This window comes from Macaca nemestrina, chromosome 3 (assembly GCF_043159975.1).
Source record: "Macaca nemestrina isolate mMacNem1 chromosome 3, mMacNem.hap1, whole genome shotgun sequence".
Taxonomy (NCBI): domain Eukaryota; kingdom Metazoa; phylum Chordata; class Mammalia; order Primates; family Cercopithecidae; genus Macaca; species Macaca nemestrina.
The window spans coordinates 66704794-66732175 of NC_092127.1; the positions used below are offsets into that span (position 1 = coordinate 66704794).

Below are 27382 nucleotides of genomic sequence, written 5' to 3' on the forward strand. Positions count from 1 at the left end.
ATACATTGATTTCGCCTGAAAAGGCGGGATGTTTTGAAGAGGCAGGATGTTTAAAGAGGGGGCTTACAGGCTATAGGTAGATTCACAGATTCTCTAACTTACAATTGATTAAGGAAGTGAAGCTTTGTCTAAAAATTTAGATTCAGCAGAAAGAATGTTTTAAGTTAAAATAAAGAAGTCTGTTAACCAATAATACACTGTGTCAGAGTGACCTGCAGGGGTATGTGACTTAGCCCTTGTCTAGCATGGCTTTAGATCCTGTTTATAATTTGGTATCGTATTGTCACAAAGAGTCCATTTTGTTACCTTATGACCTCTGTGTTAACATAATAATCGTCAGTTGTGCCTAAACTCCAAAAGGGAAGGGGTATAATGAGGTGTGTCCAACTTCCCTACCCATCATGGCTGGGGATTTAGTTTATAAGGTTTTTTGGGGGTCCCTTTTTGTCAAGAGGGGGGGTCCATTCACTTGGTAGGGGTTTAGGATTTTATTTTTAGTTTACAATTCGCAGTAGGAGGAAAGGATCCAAGCTTTTTGTTAGTAGAAACGAATTGGAGAAGTATTCCCAAATATGATATATGCTGCTTCCAAAATGTAAAAAAGTATTACTCCAAGTGCTGTGAGTGGGGATAATTGCAAGGTGCACCAAATAGCCCATACCTTAGAGATCTACAGACTACTATGTTACCAGAAGGGGGTCCTGATCCAGACCCCAAGAGAGGGTTCTTGGATCTCACACAAGAAAGAATTCGGGCAAATCCGTAAAGTGAAAGCAAGTTTATTAAGAAAGTAAAGGAATAGGCCAGGTGCAGTGGCTGGTGCCTATAATCCCAGCACTTTGGGAGGCTTAGGCGGGTGGATCACTTGAGGCCAGGAGTTTGAGACCAGCCTGGCCAACATGGTGAAACCCCATCTCTACTTTAAAAAAAACACAAAAATTAGCAAGGCATGGTGGCGCATGCTGTAATCCCAGCTACTCGGGAGGCTGAGGCAGGAGAATCACTAGAACCCAGGAGGCAGAGGTTGCCAAAAGCTGAGATGGTGCCACTGCCCTCCAGCCAGGGCGACAGAGTGAGACTCGTCTCAAAAACAACTACTCCATACTAGAGCAGTGGCTTGGGCTTCTCTGCTAAGGATACTTAGAGTTATTTCTTGATTATATGCTAAACAAGGGTTGGCTTATTCATGAGTTTTCCAGGAAAGGGGCAGGCAATTCCCGGAACCGAGGGTTCCTCCCCTTTTTAGACCAAATAGGGTAACTTCCTGATATTACCATGGCATTTCTCAACTGTCATGGTGAGAGTGTCTTTTAGCATGCTGATGTACTATAATTAGCATATAATGAGCAGTGAGGATGACCAGAGGTAACTTTCATCCCCATCTTGGTTTTGGTGGGTTTTGGCTGGCTTCTTTACTGCAACCTGTTTTATCAGCAATGTTTTATCAACATTTATCACAACCTGTATCTTGTGCGACCTCCTATCTCATCCTGTGACTTAGAATGCCTAACCTCCTGGGAATATAGCCCAGCAGGTCTCAGCCTTATTTTACCCAGCCTCTTTACAAGATGGAGTCACTCTGATTTAAACACCTCTGACAACTATACTTCTAAACACTTAATAAGGGCATCTCCTATCCTCTAGTGCCCAGATGTCTTACTCGGACATTTAGAATACTTGACACGTCCTACTTGCCAGGTCCAGTCAGCATTCTGGCATCCATAGAGTTGGATAGTGATAAGCCCTGGCATATAGTAACATAGCAGTTACTAAGATTGTTACATATGAAAAGGAATGAGGTACAGATGGAAACTGAAGTGTTGAGTTGTTTGGTAGCCATGGCACTTCAACAGTACAGGGGGTAATAATAATTATATAGCTTTGGAGATGGCTAACTTTTGTTAACTAGTTTAGATGCCTTGGCAAAATAAAAATGACAAGCTCAAGTCAGCCTGTCAATTCAAGGCACAATATGAAAACCCCAAGACCTCCATGGCACCATTTAAAGAGACCCCCATATTCTCCAGGCACAAAGGCCATACTGAAAATCAGGCCTAGATCCAACTGTAAGAATATCAGAGCTGCAAAGGAGACTGAGTAGAGTTTGATAAGTGTCCTGTGTCAAAGCCAATCCCCTAGCAGGAGAAGAGTGGGGATCCTGCGCCCCTGAGTGAATGGACATGAGAATATTGAATTTCAAATTCTCTTGAACCCTCTGAGCCAGCAGAAGCAGCACCCTTCTTCTGGCCACAGAAAACAGCCTCCCCTTGCCTGGGGGCTCAGCAAAAGATAGAGTATTTAATATTAGAACAGTGTATTTAAAATCAGAAATAGTCTGGAATATTCAGGATGGCAACCAGAACTGATGACCTCTTAGGAGTGTTCACTTAACTTATGAAAGATAATTGATTGGCGTAATTGTTCCCTCAGAAAAATAAAGTCAACATAATCCCCATGAAGTAGAAATACCAACTTTCTGAAGAAATGTTAACTATAAGATGAAAATAACTGTATGAGAAAAGTACGAGTAATCCTGTGGCTACAACAGAGCACAAGATATTGATATTTATATGAATCAGTATTCTGCATTATATTTTGTTATTAGAGCATATGACATCCGCAAGCAGAGAAGGAATCCTTGTGCATCTTTATTGACTAGTCTGCAGTCTTAGCCTCCAAATATTTGTTAAAGGATTTGGAGAAACTATGGAAGCCACGGAACCATTTGTCATAGGTGTGTTAGGCACTGAGTGACTTATCAGAGAATACCTGAATTAGAGATGACCTCTCAAAGTCCTAGTTCTGTCTGTGACTCATGGGTGGAAATATGTGAATAGCACTCCTAAAATTTCCTATGTGGAAAAGACCACTTTTATGTTGGCAGAGGTAAAGTATAACAGCACATAGAGGGGTAAACAAATAATGGGACTGTCTCTGTGTAACGTGTATAAACACAGGCATACATATGAATGATCATCCTCATTCGCCTTCAAATAACAAAAGATCCAAATGTAAAAAGAACCTATTGAATAAGATATGCTATGATCTAAAAGCCTGGAAGATGCAACTTTAATGTTATAATATGACAAAACTACTGAGAAAAATCAACTTAATGTAAGACATTAAGAAACTAGATTTTATTAATACCACCATTTAGCATTTAGTGAATGTTTAACCTGTGCTTCACACTATCCTACTGAGAGGTGAAGCCAGCTGGACTTTCTGGGTCGACTGGGACTTGGAAAACTTTTCTGTCTAGCTAGAGGATTGTACATGCACCAATCAGCACTCTGTAAAAATGCACCAATCAGCACTCTGTGTCTAGCTAAAGGATTGTAAATGCACCAATCAGCACTCTGTAAAAACGCACCAGTCAGTGCTCTGTGTCTGGCTAAAGGATTATAAACACACCAATCAGCACTCTGTAAAATGGATCAATGAGTACTCTGTGAAATGGACCAATCACTGCTCTGTAAAATGGACCAATCAGCAGGACATGGGCGAGGACAAATAAGAGAATAAAGGCTGGCCACTCCAACCAGCAGCGGCAACCCACTCGGGTCCCCTTCCATGCTGCGGAAGCTTTGTTCTTTTGCTCTTCATAATAAATCTTGCTGCTGCTCACTTTTGGGGTCCGTGCTACATTTAAGAGCTGTAACACTCACCGTGAAGGTCCGCAGCTTCATTCTCGAAGTCAGCAAGACCATAAACCTACTGGAAGGAACCAACTCTGGACACACTATGTGCTGTATATTAATTACCTACTTTAATCATCATAGCAACCTGTTCCTAATTTCACAGACTGGGAAAGTCAACCAAAGAGGTTAAGTCATAAAGTAGGTAGGGAATAGGGGAGGCACGGTGGCTCACACCTGTAATTCCAGCACTTTGGGAGGCCAAGGCAGGCGGATCACAAGGTCAGGAGTTCAAGACCAGCCTGGCCAACATGGTAAAACCCTGTCTCTACAAAAATACAAAAATTAGCCGGACATAGTGGTGTGCGCCTATAATCCCAGCTACTCAGGAGACTAAGGAAGTAGAATCACTTGAACCTGGGAGATGGAGACTGCAGTGAGCCAAGATCATGCCATTACACTCCAGCCTGGGTGACAGAGAAGACTCCATCTAAAACAAACAAACAAAAAAGTAGGTGGGGAAGAAAACTTTTCCTCTACCAACTTAGAACTGGGTGGAGGGGATGGTACTTTAATTGACAACAGATAGATTAACAGGAGAAAAGTTCAAGAGTACTCTATAAGGAATGGCTTGGCCAGGAGTAAGGGTTTATATACTATATACTATACCATCTTAGTGAAAGGGGAAAGAGGGGTATAGGGCTACTAGTGAAAACATGCAGGCATGGTAGCTTCTGACAAGGTTTTGTTATGCAATTTCTCATCTAGGTGCTAAAGGTCAGTCTCCTTCCGGGCTGAAAGCTTCCTCAACCCCCTCAATCCCCCACTCCTACTCAGGGGATTAATGGCAGCTTCATTCTCAGAAAGCTTTGCCTTTAATCAGATACGGGAAGCTCAGAAATGCTTCTTTCTGCATCTGCTGTATCTTCAATGTCTTCAGTTTAGAGTAATCATTATGCCATTCTGGTGGGTTATGGGTTCCTTAATGTGGGACCATACACAGCTAAAACGCAAACCTCATGCTGTTCAGCTGCTGCTGGTTTATTTGGACCCATATCTCTAAGAATGAGGCATCAGCTTGCTGGTGCCTCTTGGGAAGGGGATGCAAAATGAAGCTTCTCTTAGAAATGTTAGGATAACTGCAAACTGGATTCTGCTGATACTATGGAAAGGAACTGCTGCTGCTAGAGTGAAGCAGCCTTGAAGCAGTGATAACTCACAGGAACCACGAGCACACAGAAAGCCCACAGTAAGGAGATAGTCCCTTCCTTCTCTTGCCTTGCAGTCTAATGGTGGAGCGTAAAAGGGAGTCAGCTGGCAAAGCAGAAACTGGTTAGCAGAATCCCAGCTCCAGCATCACTAAGCAAGTACGGAAGGGTAGATTTGGAGCTGAGAGACAATAACAGCATCAACTTATTAAAATGCAAATTCTCAGGCCCTACCCCAGATCTGTGGAATCTGAAACTCTAGAGGATAAAGCCCAGCAATTCTGGTTTACAAGCCCTCCAGGTGATTCTGATGTAAAGTTTGAGAACCACTAAACTGGCACATTGAGCTTCCTGGCTCTGCTGATTCTCAAACCTGCCAATAATTGGTCCTTTAAGAACAAGAAAGTGATGCTTTTCAGAATCTAGTCATGTTCCCCCTACACTTTTAGACAGTTGGTACTGGTAGAAGCTAAAGAAGTTCAAATTATATAAGACAGTTTATTTGTGGATTAAGTAGGAATGACACTCCTAAGTAGGGTTTTGATTTTTTTTTTTTTTTTGAGACGGAGTCTCACTGTGTCTCCCAGACTGGAGTGCAGTGGCACGATCTCGGCTCACTGCAAGCTCCACCTCCCAGGTTCACGCCATTCTCCTGCCTCAGCCTCCCGAGTAGCTGGGACTACAGGCACCCGCCACCACGCCTGGCTAATTTTTTGTATTTTTAGTAGAGACAGAGTTTCACCGTGTTGGCCAGGATAGTCTCGATCTCCTGACCTCATGATCCACCCGCCTCGGCCTCCCAAAGTGCTGGGATTACAGGCGTGAGCCACCATGCCCAGCCTTGGTTTTGATTTTTTAAAGTTATAAACAGAGATCCATCTAAGAGAGCAACAAAATATGAAAATTAAGAATTAACATATAGTTCAATGTTGAAATAAAAATAAGACATGGAATAATTTAATTTCTGTAAATATTTGCTATTAGGTGATATTTCAATATAACTGATAGCTATTAGCTATATTTAATTTATATTTAATGTTTAATAAATTATATATAGATTATAGATACTTATTTACTTATTATAAATAACTAATTGGCATTCTTTTCAGATATCCAAGCCAGTTTCTCTCCTTTCTTTACGTACCTCACTCTCCCCAGGCATTAATGTCAAGTGTTTTTTGCAAGGGAAAATTTAACCCTCAACATTAGCATATGCACAAATTCAAACACATATCTAAATTGACACTTACATGTCCTTTCTCTTTCCCTACCCACATATTCCAGTCCTTCATCCCTACCCCAATATCTTAAGAAATAAAAGACCGAACAGTGACTTGACCCCATAAACTGGGTGTTCAAGAGTTAAGGGTAGGGACCCATTAATTCATTCACTGAATATGACTGAGTTCTTATACATAGTCTGCTGTATACACTGTTCTAAGCACTAGGTACACATAAGTGAACAAAGTAAAGTTTCTACATAGGGAGCTTACATTCAAATGCATAAGATACAAATAATAAAATGGATGAATATTATGTAAGGTGGAGATGTGTTATTAAGAAAAATACATGGTGCACTAAGCACTAGGTATACATCAGTGAACAGATGTATAGTTTCCACATATGGAGTTTAGCAAAGCAAAGTTTCTACATATGGAGCTTACATTCAAATGTGTAAGATACAAATAATAAAATGAATAAATATTATGTAAGGTGGAGATAAGTATTATTAAGAAAAATACATGGTGCCAAGATAAAAAGAATGACTGGGTTTGCCATGTACATTAACTTCTGTATGCCCAATATACATTAACTTCTTTACGCTTGCTATATACATTAACTTCTGTATGCCCAACACCTAACACTCAATAATTTCTATTGAATGAATGAACAAACTTATTAGACACTCTATGGTAGCTTCTTTCTCATTGGTAATAGTGATAATATTGTAGCTAGTGAGATTTATCTAAATACAGTAGTTCTGAATTATAAAAGGTGATAGGATCATTAAAGACTAGAACAACGAAAAATAAAAGATAACCAAATTTCTGGCATCTGACCGAGTTGGAGTAAAGACAGAACAAGAAGGTCACATATATACGAGAACCAAAGGGAAAAGGTTAGCGGGTCTGTGCCCTTGCTCTTGGTTCTTGAGATATGGCTGAAAGAAATTAGTAGTCTTTTAAGGGTTGTGTTTACACAAACTTCTGGTTAGGATTTCAGTAGCCATGCCTAGGGAAGGTCTTAAAATGAATACTTTGCTTAGGAAAGCAGATGTCTGTGGAACAGAGAAAATAGAAAAAGAATCAGAAAATGAATCATTTTCACCCATTCTAGAAACCCTAAAATAAACTTGAGTTTATCTTCAGGATAAGTTTTCAAAGAAATAGTGGTTTTAAACTTGAACATGCTTTAACAGAGAAAGTATCTTACATTCTGTTAATATCTCTAAAAAATGCATCAGAAAATTTACCCTTTCTTGGTAGCTAAAATGACTATTTCTTGGGCCAGCAATTTCTAACACTGGGGAAGGAAGGATTGCAGTGATGAGACCACCCTTACTTCATCCACACTGTCTTCTGTTTTCCATTTACTGCTACACACACACACACACACACACACACACACACACACACACAACATTAGATTTATAATTGGAAAATGTATAGGAAAATTGTCATACTCACCATTCCAAAATATGATGGAACTACTCTAAATATGGTTTAAAAACACATATTTTTATAAGTTAAAAGGATACTATACCTTTTGTAGTATGTGAAAATCAGATATGCTTAAAGGAACTAGACCTCACCAACTCAAAGCAGGGAGGGGTCATATATGTGACTGTTGAGTAGCATCCCACAAAGCAGCTAAGCACAAGAGCATTTTAGAATATTTCTTTCACAAGAGAGTGGAAAGTTCCTTTTTTAAGATTAGGGAAAAAAAGGATCATGGAATTTTACACTTGAGGCACAGAGATATCATCTTCTTTTATAGGAAGGGAGAACAAAGATGAAAAGCATAATCTCATAGGCTACATTTTCAAAATCGATCCTCAGTAATTTTTTCTCATAAAACAATATACTGGAAAGAAAGCATAATAAAAGATCACTAGCTAGGAAATAAATTCCATGCCAATCAGAGCATTCTAGATGGGGAACTCACAAGCAACAGATAGATAAAAAGACATTTGGCACTAAACTGTAGTCCAAATTTGTGAGCCCTGGAAAAGTGTAAGTCTAACACACAGAATCTAATTGGATTTATATAGAATGTTCCAACTAGGTCCAAGGAAAAAATTAAAAGGTATATGAAAAAGCAGTGTACAGTCATTAAGGATTAGTGAGAAAATATCAAATCTACTTTTACAATTTCTTAAAAGATGGTTAGAAAAAGCCTGCCTGGATTTTAACACTGAGTTTATCACGTACTAGGTGTGTGACCCCAGGCAAGTGTTTTTATGCCCTCAGTTTCATCACCTCTAAAATGGAAACAAATTATAGGCCTCTCATGGGAGTATTGTGAAGTTTAAATGTGCATAATTCTTATAAAAATATTTAGCATAGTGTAGGAGATTGATCAGGGTGGTGGAAAAAATTGTAGAAAGATGAAAACCTTCTTGGAAGGCTGGGAGGTTTTACAAAAGTTTAGGGAAAGGATTTGGTTGAAGGCAGCCAGATTCTCTTATCCGGTGCCTGAAAGCTTAGTTTAGGTAACAAGGGGATGTAAAGAAACTGATCTAGGTAAGTTAATCATGGCGCGCACAGGACTACCCTCTCTGGGGCGTTGGCGGCGGGGTTGAGGGCGCCCTTTAATCATCCGCACGCAGGACTACTCTCTCTGGGGCAGCAGCGGTTGGGGGTGGGGTGGGGTGGGGTGGGCACGACCATGTTAATTACCCACAACTGTGTTGACTCAAGGCCTTTGTCATTAAATCTGTACTGAATAAATGTCTGCAGCACGGGTGGCTGCTGCAATTCTTTCTGAGTGGCCCAGTCCCCAGCCCACTCTTTCGTTGGATATCTGTGTGTGAGTGCATTTTTTCATCGGTCACTTGGTTAGGGTCTGCGGGTCAGACCCGCAACACAGCGTGTGGGGTCTCACTCTGTTGCCCAGGCTGGAGTGCAGTGGCACAACTCACTGCAGCCTTTGAACTCCGAGGCTCAAGTGATCTTCCCGTCTCAGCCTCCCAAAGCGCTGGGATTACAGATGTGAGGCACTGTGCCCAGCATTAGTATTTTAACGTTGTTATATTGTTAAACACAGCTAATGGGAATTGTTTGATATAAAGAAAAGAAGTGGGAAGACATGCTCATCTCACTATTGATCATATCTAGGACATTGACTAGATTTTTCACAAACCACATAGCTTAGGCCTCTCTACTACTTAGACTACACCCAGGCTCAAGCTTTTTTAGGGAAGTAAGCATTTTAAAAGCCTAAATGGTGCCATAAAATGTCACAAAATACTTACCAGCATAAACATATACCTAATATTTCCATATAAAAGGTTTAATTTATAAAATAGTCAAAATCAAATTTGTGTGAGCTGTTTTCAGTCCTTATGTCTAGCATTTTCCCCCTTCTAATAAGTTCATCTCCAGATTTAATTAACAATCAATCTCTAATCATTTATGGTTAAAGATTTCTAAAGTCAGCTTTTGTTGTTTTTAGGAAACATTTGTCTGCTCCATTATAACTTTTCTTTTGTTAGAAACAGAACTTACAGGCTGGTTATGGTAGCTCACGCCTGTAACCCCAGCACTTTGGGAAGCCCAGGTGGGAGGATTGCCTGAGCCTCAGGAGTTCAAGACCAGCCTGGGCAACGTGGTGAAATCTCATCTTTAAAAAAAAAAAAAAAAAAAAAAAAAATTAGGTGTAGTGGTGCACACCTGTAGTCCCAACTACTCGGGAGGCTGAGGTGAGAGAATCACCTGAGCCCAGGCAGGTCAAGACTGCAGTGAGCTCTGATGGTGCCACTGTACTCCAGGTTGGCCAGCAGAATGAGATGCTATCTCAAAATGTAAATGGAATTTATGGTGGTAAAGTTCAACATCTTGTCAGACAAAGACTGCATAGTTTCTGGAGAAATAAACCTTCTGGGACTATTTCGAAATGGAATCTAGAAGACAGTGCATTGATATAGAGGTATATTTACAGATATATTTCTACATTAAAAAAGTAAAGCATAATATCCTTTATAAATTAATGTCAAGCCTAGCCCAGACACTCAAAGCCTGAATTCTGTACCCACGTAATCAACAGTCTATGGAAACTCTGGGAACCATGCCACTGGTCTCCAACCTAGCATAGTTGAATAATGACACATTCTTTTAAGAAGCAGTCATCCAGGAAATAAGTGGGTCACAAAGCAAACCAGTAAAAGGTCCATAACTTGTTTTATGAATGAAGAGTATAAGGTACTAGCCAAAGGTACAGCTCCCTTATGAGTATGTTATAATTTCTCATGCTTTAGTTTTTATCATGTGATGGATAGATATAACAACTCTAACAGGAAAAAAGTAATCATGTCAGTCATAAGAATATTGTCCATGTCATCTCATAATTGTTTTTAATATATTTTTCTATATTTATCCCTATTCCAAGATCAGATCTTTCCACCTGCCCCTCCCCAACAAAAGAAAAAAGAAATCATAGACAAGAAGACACAAAGAAATGGGAGACAAGAAAACACAAACTAATCAATTTTATTCATACTACTCATGAAAAGCAATTACATTTTTACATAAAATCATTAACACATACAATAGAAATAAGAGTAATACATCTGATTAGAAATACAATATAAGAAATAGATTTTAAAACAGCATACTGTAGTGATGAAATTTATACTGTATTTTCTACTTATTTATAGCAGCATCTGTAAGATTATTCTATTTGTTCATAGTCAACTAGCAGCAAAATACTTTAAATTACAGAAATTCAGTAGATGTTTCCCTCCAATGTTTCATTCATACAGAATTTATCATGTTAACCAAACAAAACCACTTCTATGTCCTAAAGAGAAAAGGTGGGAAAAGATTGCATCAATTACCGGCTCCCCCCAAAAAAAGAAACGAGGGAGAAAGGATGGAAGCTAGAAAAATTTTGCATGCAATTACTAAAAAATACATTCTCAACCACTTTCACCAATTATAGGAGGATTTTGTGAAATCTACGTGTGCGTGTTAGTGAAAGTTATGTTAACTTTATTTTCTGACTTTATACTGCAGTTGAAAAATATGTGGAAGTTTCCAGGAGGTCTGTCAGAGCCTGGAGAAGATATTGGTGTGTATCTTCCATGTTTTTAATTGGCTTGAAAATGTTGAGGAAATTAATGTGTTTATTTTCCTGATTTATAGCTAAGAATAAAAATTTAAATTTTCTAATTTGTTCAGACTAAGTCAGAACATTTCAGAAATGACCTCAGAGCTGATATAATTAGCAGCACAATTTCTAATATTACAATTTATTCCATTAGTAGAAATAATATCATTAGGAACATACCACCTATTCTTCTGTTTATGACTGCTTCTGGATTAATTTGTCTGAAATGGAGAAGTTTTGGATATACATCAGTAAAGTTTAGCATTAAAGGTTATTTTGGATACAACTAATATTGTTGTTGGAATTAAACTATGAGAAAACAAATTCCTGACCATTCCATCACGGAGGATGAATAGTAGCCTTTAAATGAACTTTGAAATAAATATAATGAAGTCAATTATAGAGCAGTGGTAATGTAATTCTTCACTTCATGAAAATTGTATCTACTATTTATTTTTAATAGTCAGGAAGCCAAAACATAGTAAAATGTCATATAAGAAAGTCTCAACTGAGAAATAACCCCCTAACACAACTTACTGAGCTCAGTATTTAAGACAGGGAAATATAAAATAAGCTAAAAATTATTTATGTCACTGATTTACCGGAAACCAAAAAATAGAAACCAAATTTTCCTACCTATTCCTTAAACCATTGGATCAAATTCAATGTGTATCATAACAAATTAATATATTTGTTTGATACCAATATTATTTCTCCATGACCTTTTCCTTAATATGCATGTCCCCTATTCTATTTAGCCAACAATGATATTAAGGCAGTTTTCTAAATTGCCTTTAAATATTTTATTTAAAAATGTCTATATACTTAAAACTTGATTTTTAAAACTTTTACACAAACCAAAATACCGTATGTACATTATATAGCCAACTCCTAACAATCCATCAGAAAATGGATTGCATTAAGATATATCTCTAGTCAATCTTGGTTTCAGGTACTTACTGACCTTTTGCTTAGTTTATGCTTACTGTTCTGTTGATATAAAAGATGATTTTGTAGTGGTGCGAATGCTGAAAGAGAAGGCTATTTGTTCTACAGTCTAATTCTCTCACACTATCCACTGGTGCCATGTGACAGCAGGGCATGTGAGCTAATTAAGCTTATGTTTTGCATCCTTACCCAATTCATATTGGGCAAAAAGCAGTCTGCAGGTTTGCAAGGTTTCCTCTCTCCTGCATCTTGCCTTTTCAAATGAATTGATTTTTTTCATGTGAACTTTTATGGGTCCTCTGAATTTCAGCTATACTTATTTGTAGATGTCACTGAAGAAACACATATTTCCAAGCCAAATACGTATAATTTCAGGCCTAAGTATACTCCAGAATCCTTCTTAAAGTCCAGATAATTAAAAATTCACTACCTTTTTTTTAAAAAAAAAAAAGAAAAAAAAGTGTGGTTGTCACAACAACCCACCTATCCAGAGACCATATGGAATTAAAAGCTCTCAGTCATGTGGAATTAAGAAGAAAAAACTGCAGTTGGCGTTAGCCATATTTCCCAAGCTTAGTATAAATTAAGCTTTGCCTTAAAATTAATAAAGCCCTGAAAGCAGCTAGAAATGAAAACTGACAGCAGAGGTCTGAAAGACTATGTCTATATGAGGGCATTTCTAACTCAACATAAAACAAAAGATATTCTTAATGATGAAGCTGAATCACCTAATAATTACTGAAATTGTTTAAACTCTGTATTTAGGAAAACATGCAATGTCCTTTAGGAATACTGCCATCACAAACAGTTAAATATTTATATTGGCTCAAACAGTAAACTCTAGTTAACTGGGAAACACATTTGTTTGAAATCCTTCATTCTTTCATAATACTAGGTAAATGAAGAATTGTTATCCATAGTGTTTTTTTAAAAATCAAGAGGGTCATATAGAAAATAGAATGCAACCCTCAAGGCTTTTATATAAAACAATACCCTAAGAGTATAAAGGTATCCACAAGATTAAAATTGACAAACTGCCTTCCTAAAAAATCATATTACCACTGGCAGGAAGAGAATCTCCTGCATTAGCCAGAGAACTATAAAACAGCTGAGCCTTATCAGAGATCATCAGTGCACTAGAGTCAGAGGGAAACACCAGGAAAACCCACATTCTGCAGATTATTTCCCATTATATTTTATTTCAATCTAATTCTATTATTAAATATAACAAAATAGAAATAACAAATATAAACTCCATTTCATTATTGTCCTGTAACTAAACAAAACAATACAACATATTTAAACATATCTCTTCATCAGCAAAAGTAAAACAAAACCTCTTAGTTTTTCCTATGTTCTTCAAACCTATAAAACAGCAAATGTTATTTCAGTTTAGCTTACAGTATATTAAAATAATAAAAAATACAACAGAATAAAGCACACTATCCTGATTTCATCTTGAAATCTTTGGGGAAGAAATCCATCTCGAGGTGGGTCTCCCATACTCTGGAGACAAAAGCACTTATTTGCCCATTCAAATTTCAGTCCGTTAGTGATCTAAATTAAAATGATCAAAACTACTCAGGCAGTGCTGATTTTCAGTCAGCTGCTATGGTGACTGCTGAGCAGGGCAGATTTGCTCACTATCCCCGTCCGGTGCTTCCACAGCATAGAAACAGCATAGATCATAAGCTACACGCTGAACTTTTGATTAGTGGTACTAAGAGCTAAATAGGATCCCCATAATTTATTTTCAAACATAAAGAATGAAAGTGGACATTTAAACAAGTTAGGAGATGTTATATCAAATTTAAGACTAGTGCTACTATCTTTAATAATAAATTTAATAACAAACATGTATTTCCCCATAATTATTTTTCAAAGCATAATGAATAAAAATGGACATTTAAACATGTTAGGGGATATTTTATACAATTTAAGACTAGTGCTACCATCTTTAATAATACATTTAATAATAAATGTATTGAATGTCAGAGTAAAAATTACTTTTCTTATTAAGGAAAATTTCTCCCTTTTTTTGAGACAAAGTGTCACTCTGTCACCTAGGCTGGAGTGCAGTGGCATGATGATGGCTCACTGCAGCCTTGACCTCTTGGCCTCAAGCGATCGACCCTCCCACCTCATCCTCCCAAGTATCTGAGACCACATGTGCATGCCACCATGCCTGGCTAATTTTTGTGTTTATTTGTAGAGATGGGGTTTCACCATGTTGCCCAGGTTGGTCTTGAACTCCTGGGCTCAAGCGATCCTCCTGCTTTGGCCTCCCAAAGTGCAAGGAATATAGGCATGGGCCACTGTACCCGGCCTAGATTTTTCTTTTATGCTTTCAGTTATTTCTAACCATGTTTAACCTATGGGCAAATCTCAATTGTAAGGGAAGTCAGCATGTAATTAAAAAATGGCAGATAAATGTCTTATGTTTTAAAACATTATACTCTTTCTATGCATCTTTCCATAGCTATTAGAGGGAAAATACAAGAGCATATCCAGTAGATTGGTAAGAGTCTACAGTCAGAGAACATGGGAATTGAGACATGTTTCTGTGACTTCCTCTTCTTTGCATATTTTTCACCAGTAGGATTACTGTAAGGGCAAATATCATTTACTATTTGACAAACAAGAAAAATGGAGGCAAAAAGAGTATTGGAATAAAAATCTTTGTCTGTGACAATTGTGAAGCTTTCCAGCAAAGTGGTAGAGGAAGGCAGCTTTCTAAAGGGCTTCTCCTAAACGCCTTGGGAGACAATGACAGAGCATCACAAAATTAGAGAAAGCCCAGTTAGAGGGTCCATCTGGATGTGTAGAAAAAGCCGCCACAAAAATATGTTAATGGCAATAAAAATCCTGCCACACAATTTGCATTTAATTGAAAAATGAACCTTACAAAATGTGAAAACCTTTGTTGAATTATAGAAATATTTATATTCCAAGTTTTTTGAAAACTGATGAAATACCTCCAGCATTTCGGTGTTCAAGAAATGAATCTAAGTTCTTTGGAATATTATCTCAAGAAACAAAGGAACTGCAGCCATGCAACATGTTTTAACTTTTCAATCTATATTTTTACCTTTTGGAAAACAGAGCAGCAAGAACTTAAAAAGAGCTGACCCCAAAAATGTACAGGTAGATAAGCCTTCTAGTAGCAGCCAAAGAAATATTCAGCATTTCAAAAGCTTCTTCAATTTACAGTGGTAAGAAAATATTTTGGGATTTCTTGATGTCCACAAGGCAAAGAATTTGTATTGAAAACTACTTTGTTAGGATAATGTTTTGAGTCTTTACATGATGCTACTTTAGCTGAAAATCTTTGATGATACAGTTTCTAAAAGTGTAATTATTATTGATTTGTACATCTCTTTGAAATGTAGGAGACACAGCAGTTCGAGAAGTTTTTGAAGAGACTGGTATAAAATCAGAATTCAGGTCCCTCCTGAGTATTCGGCAACAGCACACAAATCCTGGAGCTTTTGGGAAGTCAGATATGTATATCATCTGCCGCCTAAAGCCATATTCATTCACAATAAAGTTTTGCCAGCATGAATGCTTAAGATGTGAGTGGATGGATCTCAATGACCTGGCTAAGACTGAAAATACAACTCCCATCACCAGCAGAGTTGCTAGGCTGCTGCTGTATGGGTACAGAGAAGGGTTTGACAAAATTGACCTGACTGTGGAAGAACTTCCAGCAGTTCACACAGGCCTGTTTTATAAACTCTATCACAAGGAACTGCCAGAGAATTATAAAACTATGAAAGGAATTGATTAAATTCACATTTATATGTTTAGAAACATGTAGATTAATGAATGACATAAGAAACAGTGGATATTTTGCATTGATTAAATATCTGGCTGTAATTTTCTAATGTATATGATTTCCATGAAGAACTTTTGTTTCTAAATGTGCACATTTTAAAAGCCTCTTTCTGAATAAAGCAAATGCATGAAAAAGATCATTGCTCTAGGTAAGCTTCACTGGGTAACAGCAGATGCTATATAAAAGGGGGAAGTCTATACATTTTTCAACAATTTTTGTTAGTTTTCTTTACTGGGACAATGGTTACATATTTTACTACCAGATGAAAAGTTGTTTGACCAATTATCCAAACTGAGCTATACACATTTATTTTCTTTTACTCTCATTAACAAATTTCTACAATATACTTCTTCTTTCATGTGAAATGAGATTAGATGTGGCCATTAAAATCAGCTCTTAGCAGACATTGGAAGAAAAAGTATAGCTTTCTGCCCAGGTCCTGTTTTGGATCCAAGTTTATATTGCCCAGTTCGTTTCAGTGCCACATACCAACTGGTGTATTTCCTTGACCGGTAAGTATTGTAGTTATTAGATTCCAATCGTTCAAAAAAGAAACACTCATCTGTAACACATTTCTGAAAAATAAAGGGAGAATTACTTGTTATTATTATTATTACACTTTTCATATTAAATATTTATGATAGTATAATGCCTATTCTGCTCAACCAGCTGCAGTGGTGTTGGGTTCAGCAGGGCAGTCAAACTAACAAGATTCAGTGGGCCAAAATGTGACACAGACTAGTTCTGAAGAAGGACACAGGCCGGTAACACAGCATGTCAGCAGGACAGCGTCAAGTATGTCACTTCAGTAGGAGTTCAGAGACCATTCTCCAGCTCCAAAACAGACAGATCAGGTGTTAAACACAAGGAGGGACATACCCAGTAAGAAGAAGTATGCTATGGGAAGCCCAAAGCTGTAGCTTCCAGCAGTATTTATGATCCATCCACACTCCTCCCAGTCCCAAGGCAGGTAACCAATCAGGGATCATTTTTACTTTTATCAGAGATACAGTGAAGCACTAGCAGAAGGCTAACCCATTGTAATCTTTCCATACAGAAGAAGGAGATTTGTTAATACTTTGCTCACAAGCAGAATTAATTCCCCAAATTTTGACAAAAATTTTTAAATGGCTAATGTTGTTTTAAGGCATAATAATGAATAGTTTATTGTACAGAAAATAGCTACTGGCATATAATGCCAAAAATAATATTGGAACATTATATTACATATGATTAACAATCTCTAAACACTGTTAGACAATGAGGAATAAGTAAGTATCATATTGATTTCTGGCAGTCTCTTTCAGGAGGAAGGGACTTTGCATTTTAATTTCAATTCAACTATTTATCAGAAAAAAAAGGATAGCTGGCTTTCAAAAAGACCTGGAAATAATACTCCAAGTAATGGAATCTAATAGCTAACACATTATTTAAGATAAATGTTCAAAAAGCAACTTCACAGGGTAGCACTGATGATACTTACTGACCTCAAAGGGGAAAAATCAATTTATTCACTTCAAAAGAAAAAAAGGAAAAATCATTTTTATATTATAATTATGTGTATATATATCAATTGAATGACAAACTTACATAGAAAACACATGTAAATTTTATCTAAACACATAAATATAAGATGTATACAGAGGTATATAAATATATGGTTTTGTATTAATACCACATTCCAGTTTATTTCTATATATTCATATCTAGGAAACTTCAGGTTTGGAAAAACCCACATTAAAAAGACTTGAACCTTTTCCCAGATTCCTTGGTTCTAAGATAAGGCAAACAATGGCACAAATTGTGACAAGAACATAAATTAATTGGCAAAACAAGGAAAAGAGCTGGCATAATAACAAAAATGAAAAGTAAAGCCTGGGAAAGAACTAAAAGTGACTAATGTGTCTCAGCCATCTAAAGTAAGGGTGTGGTATTGATCCTGTAATCTTCTAGAGATAAGAATGTTACTGGATATTTACTTGGTTTTAATACTTTGACCACTGTTAATTGGATTTTAAAAAACTGAAATACAAACGTAACTAATTTGCCTATTATGTAATATGTTACTAATAAAGAAACTCAATTCTTTATGATGCAAATAAATCACAGCCTTACAGAGAAGCACACATTGACAGAACCCAGCTATATGAAACACAGGACTATCTTGTGCTGTTCATAAAGATTCAAATGTGATAAGAGTGAAACACCTAAACCTAGAGTAATACAGACCAATGTATTCCAAATCCAATACTTTTACTCTACCTCTAGTGAAATTTAGTGCCCCTCTCGTATGAACTGAAGTTAACCTGTGTTACTTTATTCTGTCATCTTCATTGACACTGATAAAAGAAAAAAAAATCTTCCCTTTTCCCTACTCCAGGTTTAAGATCAAGAATAGAAGTGGAAGGGAAATAAAGAGTGAAAGGAAAATTCATAGTAATCATAAAGACAACATGAAAGGTCACCATGGAACTTCATAGGCTGATTCCCCAGAGGTAAACTTAAACAACAGCATTTAGTCATATGTTCATTTGTTGGTATTCTATCAGCTTACCGGATGCCCCACCTTGCTAGCTGGCACTCCCTACAATGCTTGGCATACTGGAATACTAACTATGCCAATAACATTTGCCTTTTCAGCCAGTTCCTAATATTTCAGAGAAAAGAAACAGTACCAGGGACAAAGTGGACACATGATAGAACCCACAGCTTATTAATTAATTAATTTACTTATTTATTTATTTATTACAGAAGTTATTTCTACTTTTGGAAAAAAACAGTGGAGGGAAGGAAGACTTACATCTGTGCTGAATGTTCAGCAATGCAAATTTACTAAACAACTGTTTTGCTCTTGAAAACAAACTGGATTTTTTTAAAAATGAGTAGTAGGGTCAAAATTTAGTGGTCAAGAAAAGTAGATGTTTAACAGAGCAACATATACACAATTTTCAATTGTCTCCATTCTAAGTTTCCAAGTCATCTTCAGGACTGTGATCTCAGTGTTCCTATTAAAACTGGTACAATATAATTTTATTAATCTTTATAAACATATTTAAAGAACTCTTTTCCTATTCTCAGTATTTGCTCAGCATTTCAAACTTCGGATAAAAAGTGGTCTTCAGAGGAATGCCACCACAGAGAAAGTGGCTTCTAAGGGCTTATAACAACTTGTACCTTGTTTCCAAGGCCTTATTTTATATAGGCCTAAGAGCTGAGAAATCCCTTAATGCATGATTATTGACTGCTTTTATGCATATACTTTTCTTTAAAAGTCACAACAATATTTTAACATTATTATACTCATTAACAAATGAGGAATTTAAAACTCAGTGCTTCTGGTAACATTTCAGATTTTGGATACCTTTTGCCCTTACACCTACTTGATACCTTTATATCAAATTAAGTTTTCCTTTATTTGTTGCTTTTTTAAAATTGAAGAATAATTTAGAGGTAGAGGAAGCATAGAGTTCAAAAAATACATTTATTCATTCAATCTATATATTTTTTTCTTCTAGGCATCTAGGACACATCAATGAACAAAACTGAACAAGATGCCTGCCTTTATGCCACTCAAATTCTAGCTGGGGGAGACACACAATAAGCAATAAGCATACATGAATAAATTATATTCTATGTTAGAATATAAGAAAACTGAGAAAAAAGTAAAGCTGAACAGGGTAACAGGGACTAGGAATGGTGAGGAATAGGAGCTAGGTGCAATATTAAATAGCATGGTCACAGGAGGCTCCATTGAGAAAGTGACATTTGAGCAAATACTTGAAGGAGATGAAGGCATTAGCCATCCAGATATCAGAGAAGAGCATTCACGTCAGAGGAAAAGCCAGTGCAAAAGCCCTACCACAGGATCATACGCAGAGTGTTTGAGGGGTAGCAAGTATGCCAGTGTGGGAAGAGTAGCAGGAAATGAGATCAGAGAGGTAATGGGATGGGAGAGGGGGCAGATCTTATAGTTTTGTAGGCTATTGTAAATATTTGGCTCTTATTCTAAGAAAATAGAGAGCCACTGGAGGCTTTTGAGCAGAAAAATAACATGATCTGACATCTTTTTCTAGGATTATTATGGCTGCCAAGACTACAGAGGGCCAGAAGCAGACTTAGAGAGACCAGATAAAGGGTTATTCAGTAATACAGGCAGTGAGAATGAAGGTTCAGATCATGGAGGTAGCAGTAGAAATGGTAAAGAGGCATCTGCTTTTGGACATATTTTGAAGGTAGACTTAATAGGGTTTCCTGATGGATTGGTTGCATGGTATGAGAAAAATAGGGAATTAATAATGGCACTGAAGTTTTTGTTCTAGAATGAGAAACTTGCCATCAACCGTGGTGGGGAGGGCTATGAGTATGAACAGATTTTATAGGAAAAAATTAATAATTCAGTTTTGTAAGTGTTGAGTTTGAGAGGAATATCAGACATCCAAATGGAGATAGTGAGTATTTACTGAGCACCTACTAGGCAACAGACACATCATTTAACTTTTTTTCCTTCTTTTTGCTAATGCTAATAACCACGGAACTAGAAATTGAAAAGTGCTAATTTATTTGGAATACCAGAAAGTGTGTTATATACAATAATGTCAGTAAACAAGTATTCTCAGGTCTAAAAGGTATGAAACCTAAAAAAGAAATGTAGATGTATACATATGATAGTGATATAAATTTATCATGTGTTAGTGATGGGGCAACACCTCAAGGTTCCCCCAGAGGCTGTCCACATAAAGCAGCTTAGTTTGTGGTTCTATAAGTGGGGCCCAATAACCATTTATTGATATTGGTAATGATGCTAATGATGTTCAAGATAGTGCTGGCAGTTTGACCCCTTGTGCGGAGTATTTGAATAGAGCAGACTCTAATGTAGCATGAAAAAGCATAATCAATACTTTTAGAAGTTTGTTCTTTGTCTGGATAGTTAATTTACTTTGGAATTTCATAAAGAAAATAAAGTTATGTGAGATATTTCTACATAATGAAAAACTGATCCCAGGAGATGGTGGGAGCCATGTTTCTCACTATTGGGGATGGCAGGTTACACACAAGCAAGTGGGGGGGACTGCTAAAATATTCATGTGTTATTGATGGGTTAAGGTTGGAGATATCAGTATGAATGAACTCATATTTAGGTATTCGTTTGTTTGTTGGTTTGTCTGTTTTTGAGACAGAGTCTTGGTCTGTCATGCAGGCTGGAGTGCAGTGGCATGAGGTCGGCTCACCACAACCTCTGCCTCCCAGGTTCAAGCGATTCTCCTGCCTCAGCCTCCTGAGGAGCTGGGATTGCAGGCACGCACCACCACGCCTGGCTAATTTTTGTATTTTTAGTAGAGACAGGGTTTTACCATTTTGGTCAGGCTGGTCTCGAACTCCTGACATTGTGGTCCACCCGCCTCAGCCTCCCAGAGTGCTGGGATTACAGATGTGAGCCACCATGCTCGGCCTCATATTAATATTGATACAGATGGCCAAATATAGAAATATCTATAAATACATGTATATACCCAGGCTAGGATGTACCACCATTTCTTGCTCTGTCAGCTGTGAGGGCTTAGAAGCAAAGATACTTCAGTAGCAACAAGCACACCCAGCATTCCAGTTTGTGGTTTCTAATACCATTTTCTAATAAAAGAAACCAATGCTCTTTGGAGAAGTGGCTCATTCTAGGGTGGAGTAGGGAATATATTAAATGAGCCTGGAGCATCTTGTAGACCAAAAAGTAATGAAGTACTCAAAATAAATGCATTGATAGGAGTACATCAAAGAGGAGAGCACAGGAACCAACTGAAAGAGCTCCCAATGGCCAAAGCTGGAACTATTTGAGCAACAAAATAAATAATGTAGTATTGGATTATAACTCAAAGTATAAAATAAATATCTGTGAATACATATTGATATAAATGATTGAATAAATAAATAAATGGAGGAAATGAACAAATTTCCCATGAAAAAGAATGACAAATTATGTAGATACTACCCCCTCAAGGAGGTGGAGCATAACCATCATCTCCATCTCTTAAGTATAGACTATGCATGGTGACTTCCTTCCAGACAGTATGGTATAGAAAGTAAGTGAAAGAGTAACTTTACAGTGGACCCAAATACTATCTCAGCCAGTTGAACAAGGATTATATCATGAGTGATCAATCATTAAGTATAACATCCATCATTATATGCCACAAAAATGGTACTTAACTTCTATATTCTTCCTCTCAAACACTCAAATCCCTATCTACCCATGAAAAAAAAAATCAGGCCAGGTGCAATGGCTCACACTTGTCATCCCAGCACTTTGGGAGGCCAAGGCAGGAGGATTATTGAGCCCAGGAGTTTGAGACCAATTTGGGCAATATAGCAAGACCTCATCTCTACTAAAAATAAAAATAAATTAGTAGAGTATGGTGACATGCACCTGTAGTCCCAGCTACTTGGGAGGCCAAGATGGGAGGATCGCTTCAGCCCAAGAATTCAAGGTTGTGGTGATCTATGATCACACCACTGCCCTCCAGCCTGGGAGACAGAGCAAGACCCTGTCTCAAAAAAAAAAAAAAAAAATCAAGCAAGTTGAAGGACATTCTAAAAAATACCTCAACAGTACTCCTCAAACTATCAAAGTAATCAAAAATAAGGAAAGTCTAAGAAATTGTCACAGTCTGGAGGAAACTAAGGAGACATGATAACTAAATATGGTATCCTGGAACAGAAAAAGAATATTAGGAAAAACTAAGGACACATGAATAAAGTATGGACTTCAGCTAATAATAACATATCAGTATTGGTTCATTAGTTGTGACACGTGTACCATACTAATGTAGGATGTTAATAATAAATGAAACTCAGTGTGGAATATATACACACTCTCTGTGTTATCTTTATAACTTTTCTGTAAGTCCAAAGCCATCGTAAAACTAAAAACTATTTTTTTAAAAACTGACTCTAGGGCTACAAGTACCACCACAAAAATGAATTTCTCAAGTCACTAGATACAGCAACTGTAGCTATAATGCGAAAAATAAGAGCACCTCATGCATTCCTGTGCTCTACTATGCCCAAATACAGATGATTCATATATACATATCACTTTATTTCACCAGACTATCAACGGCATGTTTGTGAAGATTTTCATCTATTGTTTCTACTGCTGTATCAGTGCTTGGCACATAGTAAGTCATCAATAAATATTTGCTAAATTAATGAACAAATGGAACTTTTTCAGATAGCTTACAATAAAAATACAATTCAATGACATTACAAAATCTAAATAAGAACTAGAGAACTAGGACTGGGGAAAATCCAGACTAGAAACTGAAATACAGAATATGGTTTAACTTTATGAACTATTTACTCCCTAAGGAAAATAGACCAGATGACCCTTTCCAAGCGTCGACTATCCAAACTTGACATCTGTGAGGATCTCTGAAGGGCCAAGAAAGCTAGATTCCAATATCGCCTTGATCCCTAACTAGTATTTTCAATCAAGTCCTTTAACTTCTCTGGGCATCACTTTCCTCCTCTGTAAAATAAGAAGATTGGATTAGATGGTCTTTAGAATCCCTCCTAATCTCTAATAGCCTTAGTACACAATAAGGAAAGAAATAAGCACATGAGCAAGTTCTCCTCATATCTCCACAGTACCTCCTCTCACCCCCACTCTCCCTTCCTTAGGCACTGGCCTCACAATTCTGGTCCACTCCTAATTTTAGATTTGAACCTTATGACCATTTCCCCATGCTCCGTTTACTGGGTTGTTTATTGTTTTACACTACATTGATTTTTCAGTTTTGGCTTTTGAGGGAGCTTGCTCAATAGGAATCCAAAAGTGCCTTTGCTTATACCACTTCTGAGAATTAAAAACAGACATGATGTAAGTATCAATGTTGACTACTTCAGAAAAAAAAGAAACATCCAAATAGTGAAAAGTTAAAATTAAATTTGATCTTTTTATTTTTTATTTTTTTGAGATGGAGTCTCGCTGTGTCGCCCAGGCTGGAGTGCAGTGGCATGATCTTGATTCACTGCAACGTTCACCTCCCGGGTCCAAGCGATTCTTTTGCCTCAGCCTCCTGAGTTGCTGTGATTACAGGTGCACATCACCATGCTCGGCTAATTTTTGTATTTTTAGTAGAGATGGGGTTTCACCATGTTGGCCAGGCTGGTCTCAAACTCCTGACCTCAAGTGATCCACCTGCCTCGGCCTCCCAAAGTGCTAGGATTACAGGCATGAGCCATTGTGCCAGGCCTAAACTTGGTCTTAAATCTGTAATATCTATACATTGCATAACAGTTTTAAGATTGAGTTATAAAAGAACAGTAATTCTCATTATGCAATAACCTTTGTATTTTCTCTGTTTTCTCTCTTAAAAAGGATATATATTCCTCTTCAATTACTGTATTTTTCTCACAAATTTGATCAGTATAGACTGTCAATCTGGATAATTGGGCCCTCAAATATCTATTTTCCCTACCTTACTTTATTATAGAGTTCATGACATCATGAAGGCCCTTCATTTAAGAAAGTTATTCTATAGGTAAAATGTACTTTACTTTTACAGAAATTACATGTATATCCTCAGAGAATATACATGTTTTCATATTTCACTATTGTGGATCAATGCAAGTTACATTCTAATACTTACTGAGATATTAATATTTTGTTCAGGGTATATCATGATCTATAGCATTATATAGAAAACAATGTGCAACTTTCTGGCAGATGAAGATCAGTCAAGTTTTTTCATACCAATGCTAACATTGAGGTTGTATGGTGATTTAAACTTAAAACTACAATTAACTTCACTTCATGCAATTTTCCTAAAAATCTGTAATTTTGTGAACACTTAAATCATCAATTCTAATATTTGTTCTGGACTTCTGTTGCTCATAGCAACAAAATTTATCCTTCTATGGAATGGAGTAAGAAGTCTGTTGTGCATTAAAGAACTATTTAACTTCGGCTTCCAAATACAGGCTTTGGCAATTAAATATAGTTACTTTTTGAATTTTCCTTTTTCCTAGCTTCAAAAGGAAAGGAAGGACCCTTAAGAAATGTTTTCAAACAACACAAAGTCGGTAACCTGAAAACACGCATACCATTAATATGTGAAGGTGCTGGGGAAAAAACGGTACACAAATTAGTCTTTTTTCATACTCTAATTGGTGATCAGCCTAACATAACTCTTAAAAACCAAAATGTTTTATGTATCCACAGTACTCTTCTTTCTGGGAGGAGACTAGAATGCTTTAGAAATCATTGCAGGAATCACAGACTAAAATGGAGAAGAACCCAGGGATGTGTCATAACAGTAGTCTGAAAAAGGGCCAGGTAGAAGAGTGGGAAGGACAATGCCTCTGGCAAGTGCAAGTTCATAAATCCCAGTTTCTACGAGTTACGAGGCACATCTGCATCCCCAGATGATGGCTACTGGTCAGAACACTGAACTCATACCAAAAGTTGCTGTTGTTGACAGTTTAATGTCTATGGATCTGACTCAGAGAGAAATGTGCCACTTACTGAATCACCAACACCATATCTTTGGTTTTGAGGTGGGGCATGCTTGCTTTTTCATCTGAAGATTGACATAGCCCACCAAGAACAATTTGAAAGAGACAGGATTGCTGCTGAAAAGGCATGACACCAAACCACACAAATTGGATGGTAAGACTAGAGATTAACTTGTGAACTTGGCAGGAATGGGTCGTATGACGAGAGCTGAAACATACAACTGGATCTTGGCCATGCCATTCCTCAAAGGAGACTAAGAAATCCTGAATTTTTAATTTATGCTTAATAACCATGGCTTTGTCTCTACAAAGTGTTTGTGATACATTTCTAAGCATTGCTAAATTAACTCTTACTGCACCAACTTGGTAGAAATCTGTTGTATCAGAAAGAGTTAATACATCCAAAGAGAGAAACACATTTAAGACTAACTTTCACAAGTTCCTGCTTAGCTAAGAATGAAACTAGAAAACTTTATTTTGAGTATGTTATGTTTCTGATGGTACAGAATCAACAGTTTAGGAAGCTTAATACATATTTGCCAAGAGAAAAAGTCAGAATTCTCTTTTCAGATCTACTTTCTTTTAACTTGTCTCATCTTTTTATGCACCCTAGTAGTTTCAGAGACACACTTGAAGATAGAGCAGTTTCTGTTTTCATCACTTTTAACAATCGGTCTTTCTATCATTGTCAATGAATCAATATTCAGCCAATGCTCCTGAGATGAAAAACCCCACCAGTGATTATCTTACAGAGTCACCATGATTACTAGGGTTATATGGTTTGGCTGTGCCCCCACCCTAATCTCATCTTGAATCCCCATGTGTTGTGGGAGGAACCCAGTGGGAGGTAACTGAATCATGGAGACAAGTCTTTCTTGTGCTGTTCTTATGATAGTGAATAAGTCTCATGAGATCTTATGGTTTTATAAAGAAGAGTCCCCCTGCACAAGCTCTCTCTCTTTGCCTGCTGCCATCTATTTAAGATGTGACTTGCTCTTCCTTGCCTTCCGCCATGATTATGAGGCTTCCCCAGCCATGTGGATCTGTAAGTCCAATTAAATCTCTTCTTTTGTAAATTGCCCAGTCTTGGGTATGTCTTTTATCAGCAGCATGAAAATGGACTAATACAGTAAATTGGTACTAGGAATGGGATGCTGCTGAAAGATACCAAAAAACGTGGAAGCGACTTTGGAACTGGTTAACAGGCACAGGTTAGAACAGGTTGGAGAGCTCAGAAGACAACAGGAAAATGTGGGAAAGTTTGGAACTCCCTAGAGATTTGTTGAATGCCTTTGACCAAAATGCTGATAACGATATGGACAATGAAATCCAGGCTGAGGTGGTCTCATATGGAGAAGATGAGGAACTTTTTGGGAACTGAGCAAAGGTGACTCTTGTTATGTTTTAGCAAAGAGACTGGCAGCATTTTGCCCCTGCCCTAGAGATTTGTGTAACTTTGAACTTGAGAGAAATGATTTAGGGTATCTGGTGGAAGAAATGTTTAAGCCGCAAAGCATTCAAAATGTGATATGGGTGCTGTTAAAGGCATTCAGTTTTATAAGGGAAGGAAAGCATAAAAGTTTGGAAAATTTGCAGCCTGACCATGCAATAGAAAAGAAAATCCCATTTTCTGAGGAAAAATTCAAGTGGGCTGCAGAAATTTGTGTAAGTAATGGGGAGCCAGATGTTAATCACCAAGACAATGAGGAAAATGTCTCCGGGGAATGTCAGAGACCTTTGTGGCAATCCTTCCCATCACAGGCCCAGAGGTTTAGGAGGAAAAACTGGTTTTGTGGGCTGGGCCCAGGGTCCCTCTGCTATGTACAGTCTAGGGACTTGGTGCCTTGCTTCCCAGCCGCTCCAGCTATGACTAAAAGAGGCCAAGGTACAGCTCAGGCTGTTGCTTCAGAGGGTGCAAGCAC

General features: G+C 37.4%; 2 protein-coding genes across 6 annotated transcripts in view; one reads left to right on the top strand and one right to left on the bottom strand.

The window, feature by feature from the left end:
* LOC105486132 (nudix hydrolase 6) overlaps positions 1–16089 on the top strand; it is a 30976-nt gene extending 14887 nt beyond the window's left edge. For all 5 annotated transcript variants that reach the window (XM_071093079.1, XM_011748823.3, XM_011748828.3 and 2 more), the window contains exons 4-5: positions 11077–11131; positions 15508–16089. In XM_071093079.1, coding sequence (XP_070949180.1) covers positions 11086–11131; positions 15508–15905 — 444 coding nt within the window. In that variant the 5' untranslated portion in view covers positions 11077–11085 and the 3' untranslated portion in view covers positions 15906–16089. The remainder of the gene's footprint in view (positions 1–11076; positions 11132–15507) is intronic.
* The window catches only part of LOC105486416 (fibroblast growth factor 2), a 72516-nt gene continuing 55665 nt past the window's right edge, over positions 10532–27382 (bottom strand). The window contains exon 3 of the mRNA XM_011749293.3: positions 10532–16528. Within this exon, the coding sequence (XP_011747595.2) occupies positions 16343–16528 (186 nt within the window). The 3' untranslated portion in view covers positions 10532–16342. The remainder of the gene's footprint in view (positions 16529–27382) is intronic.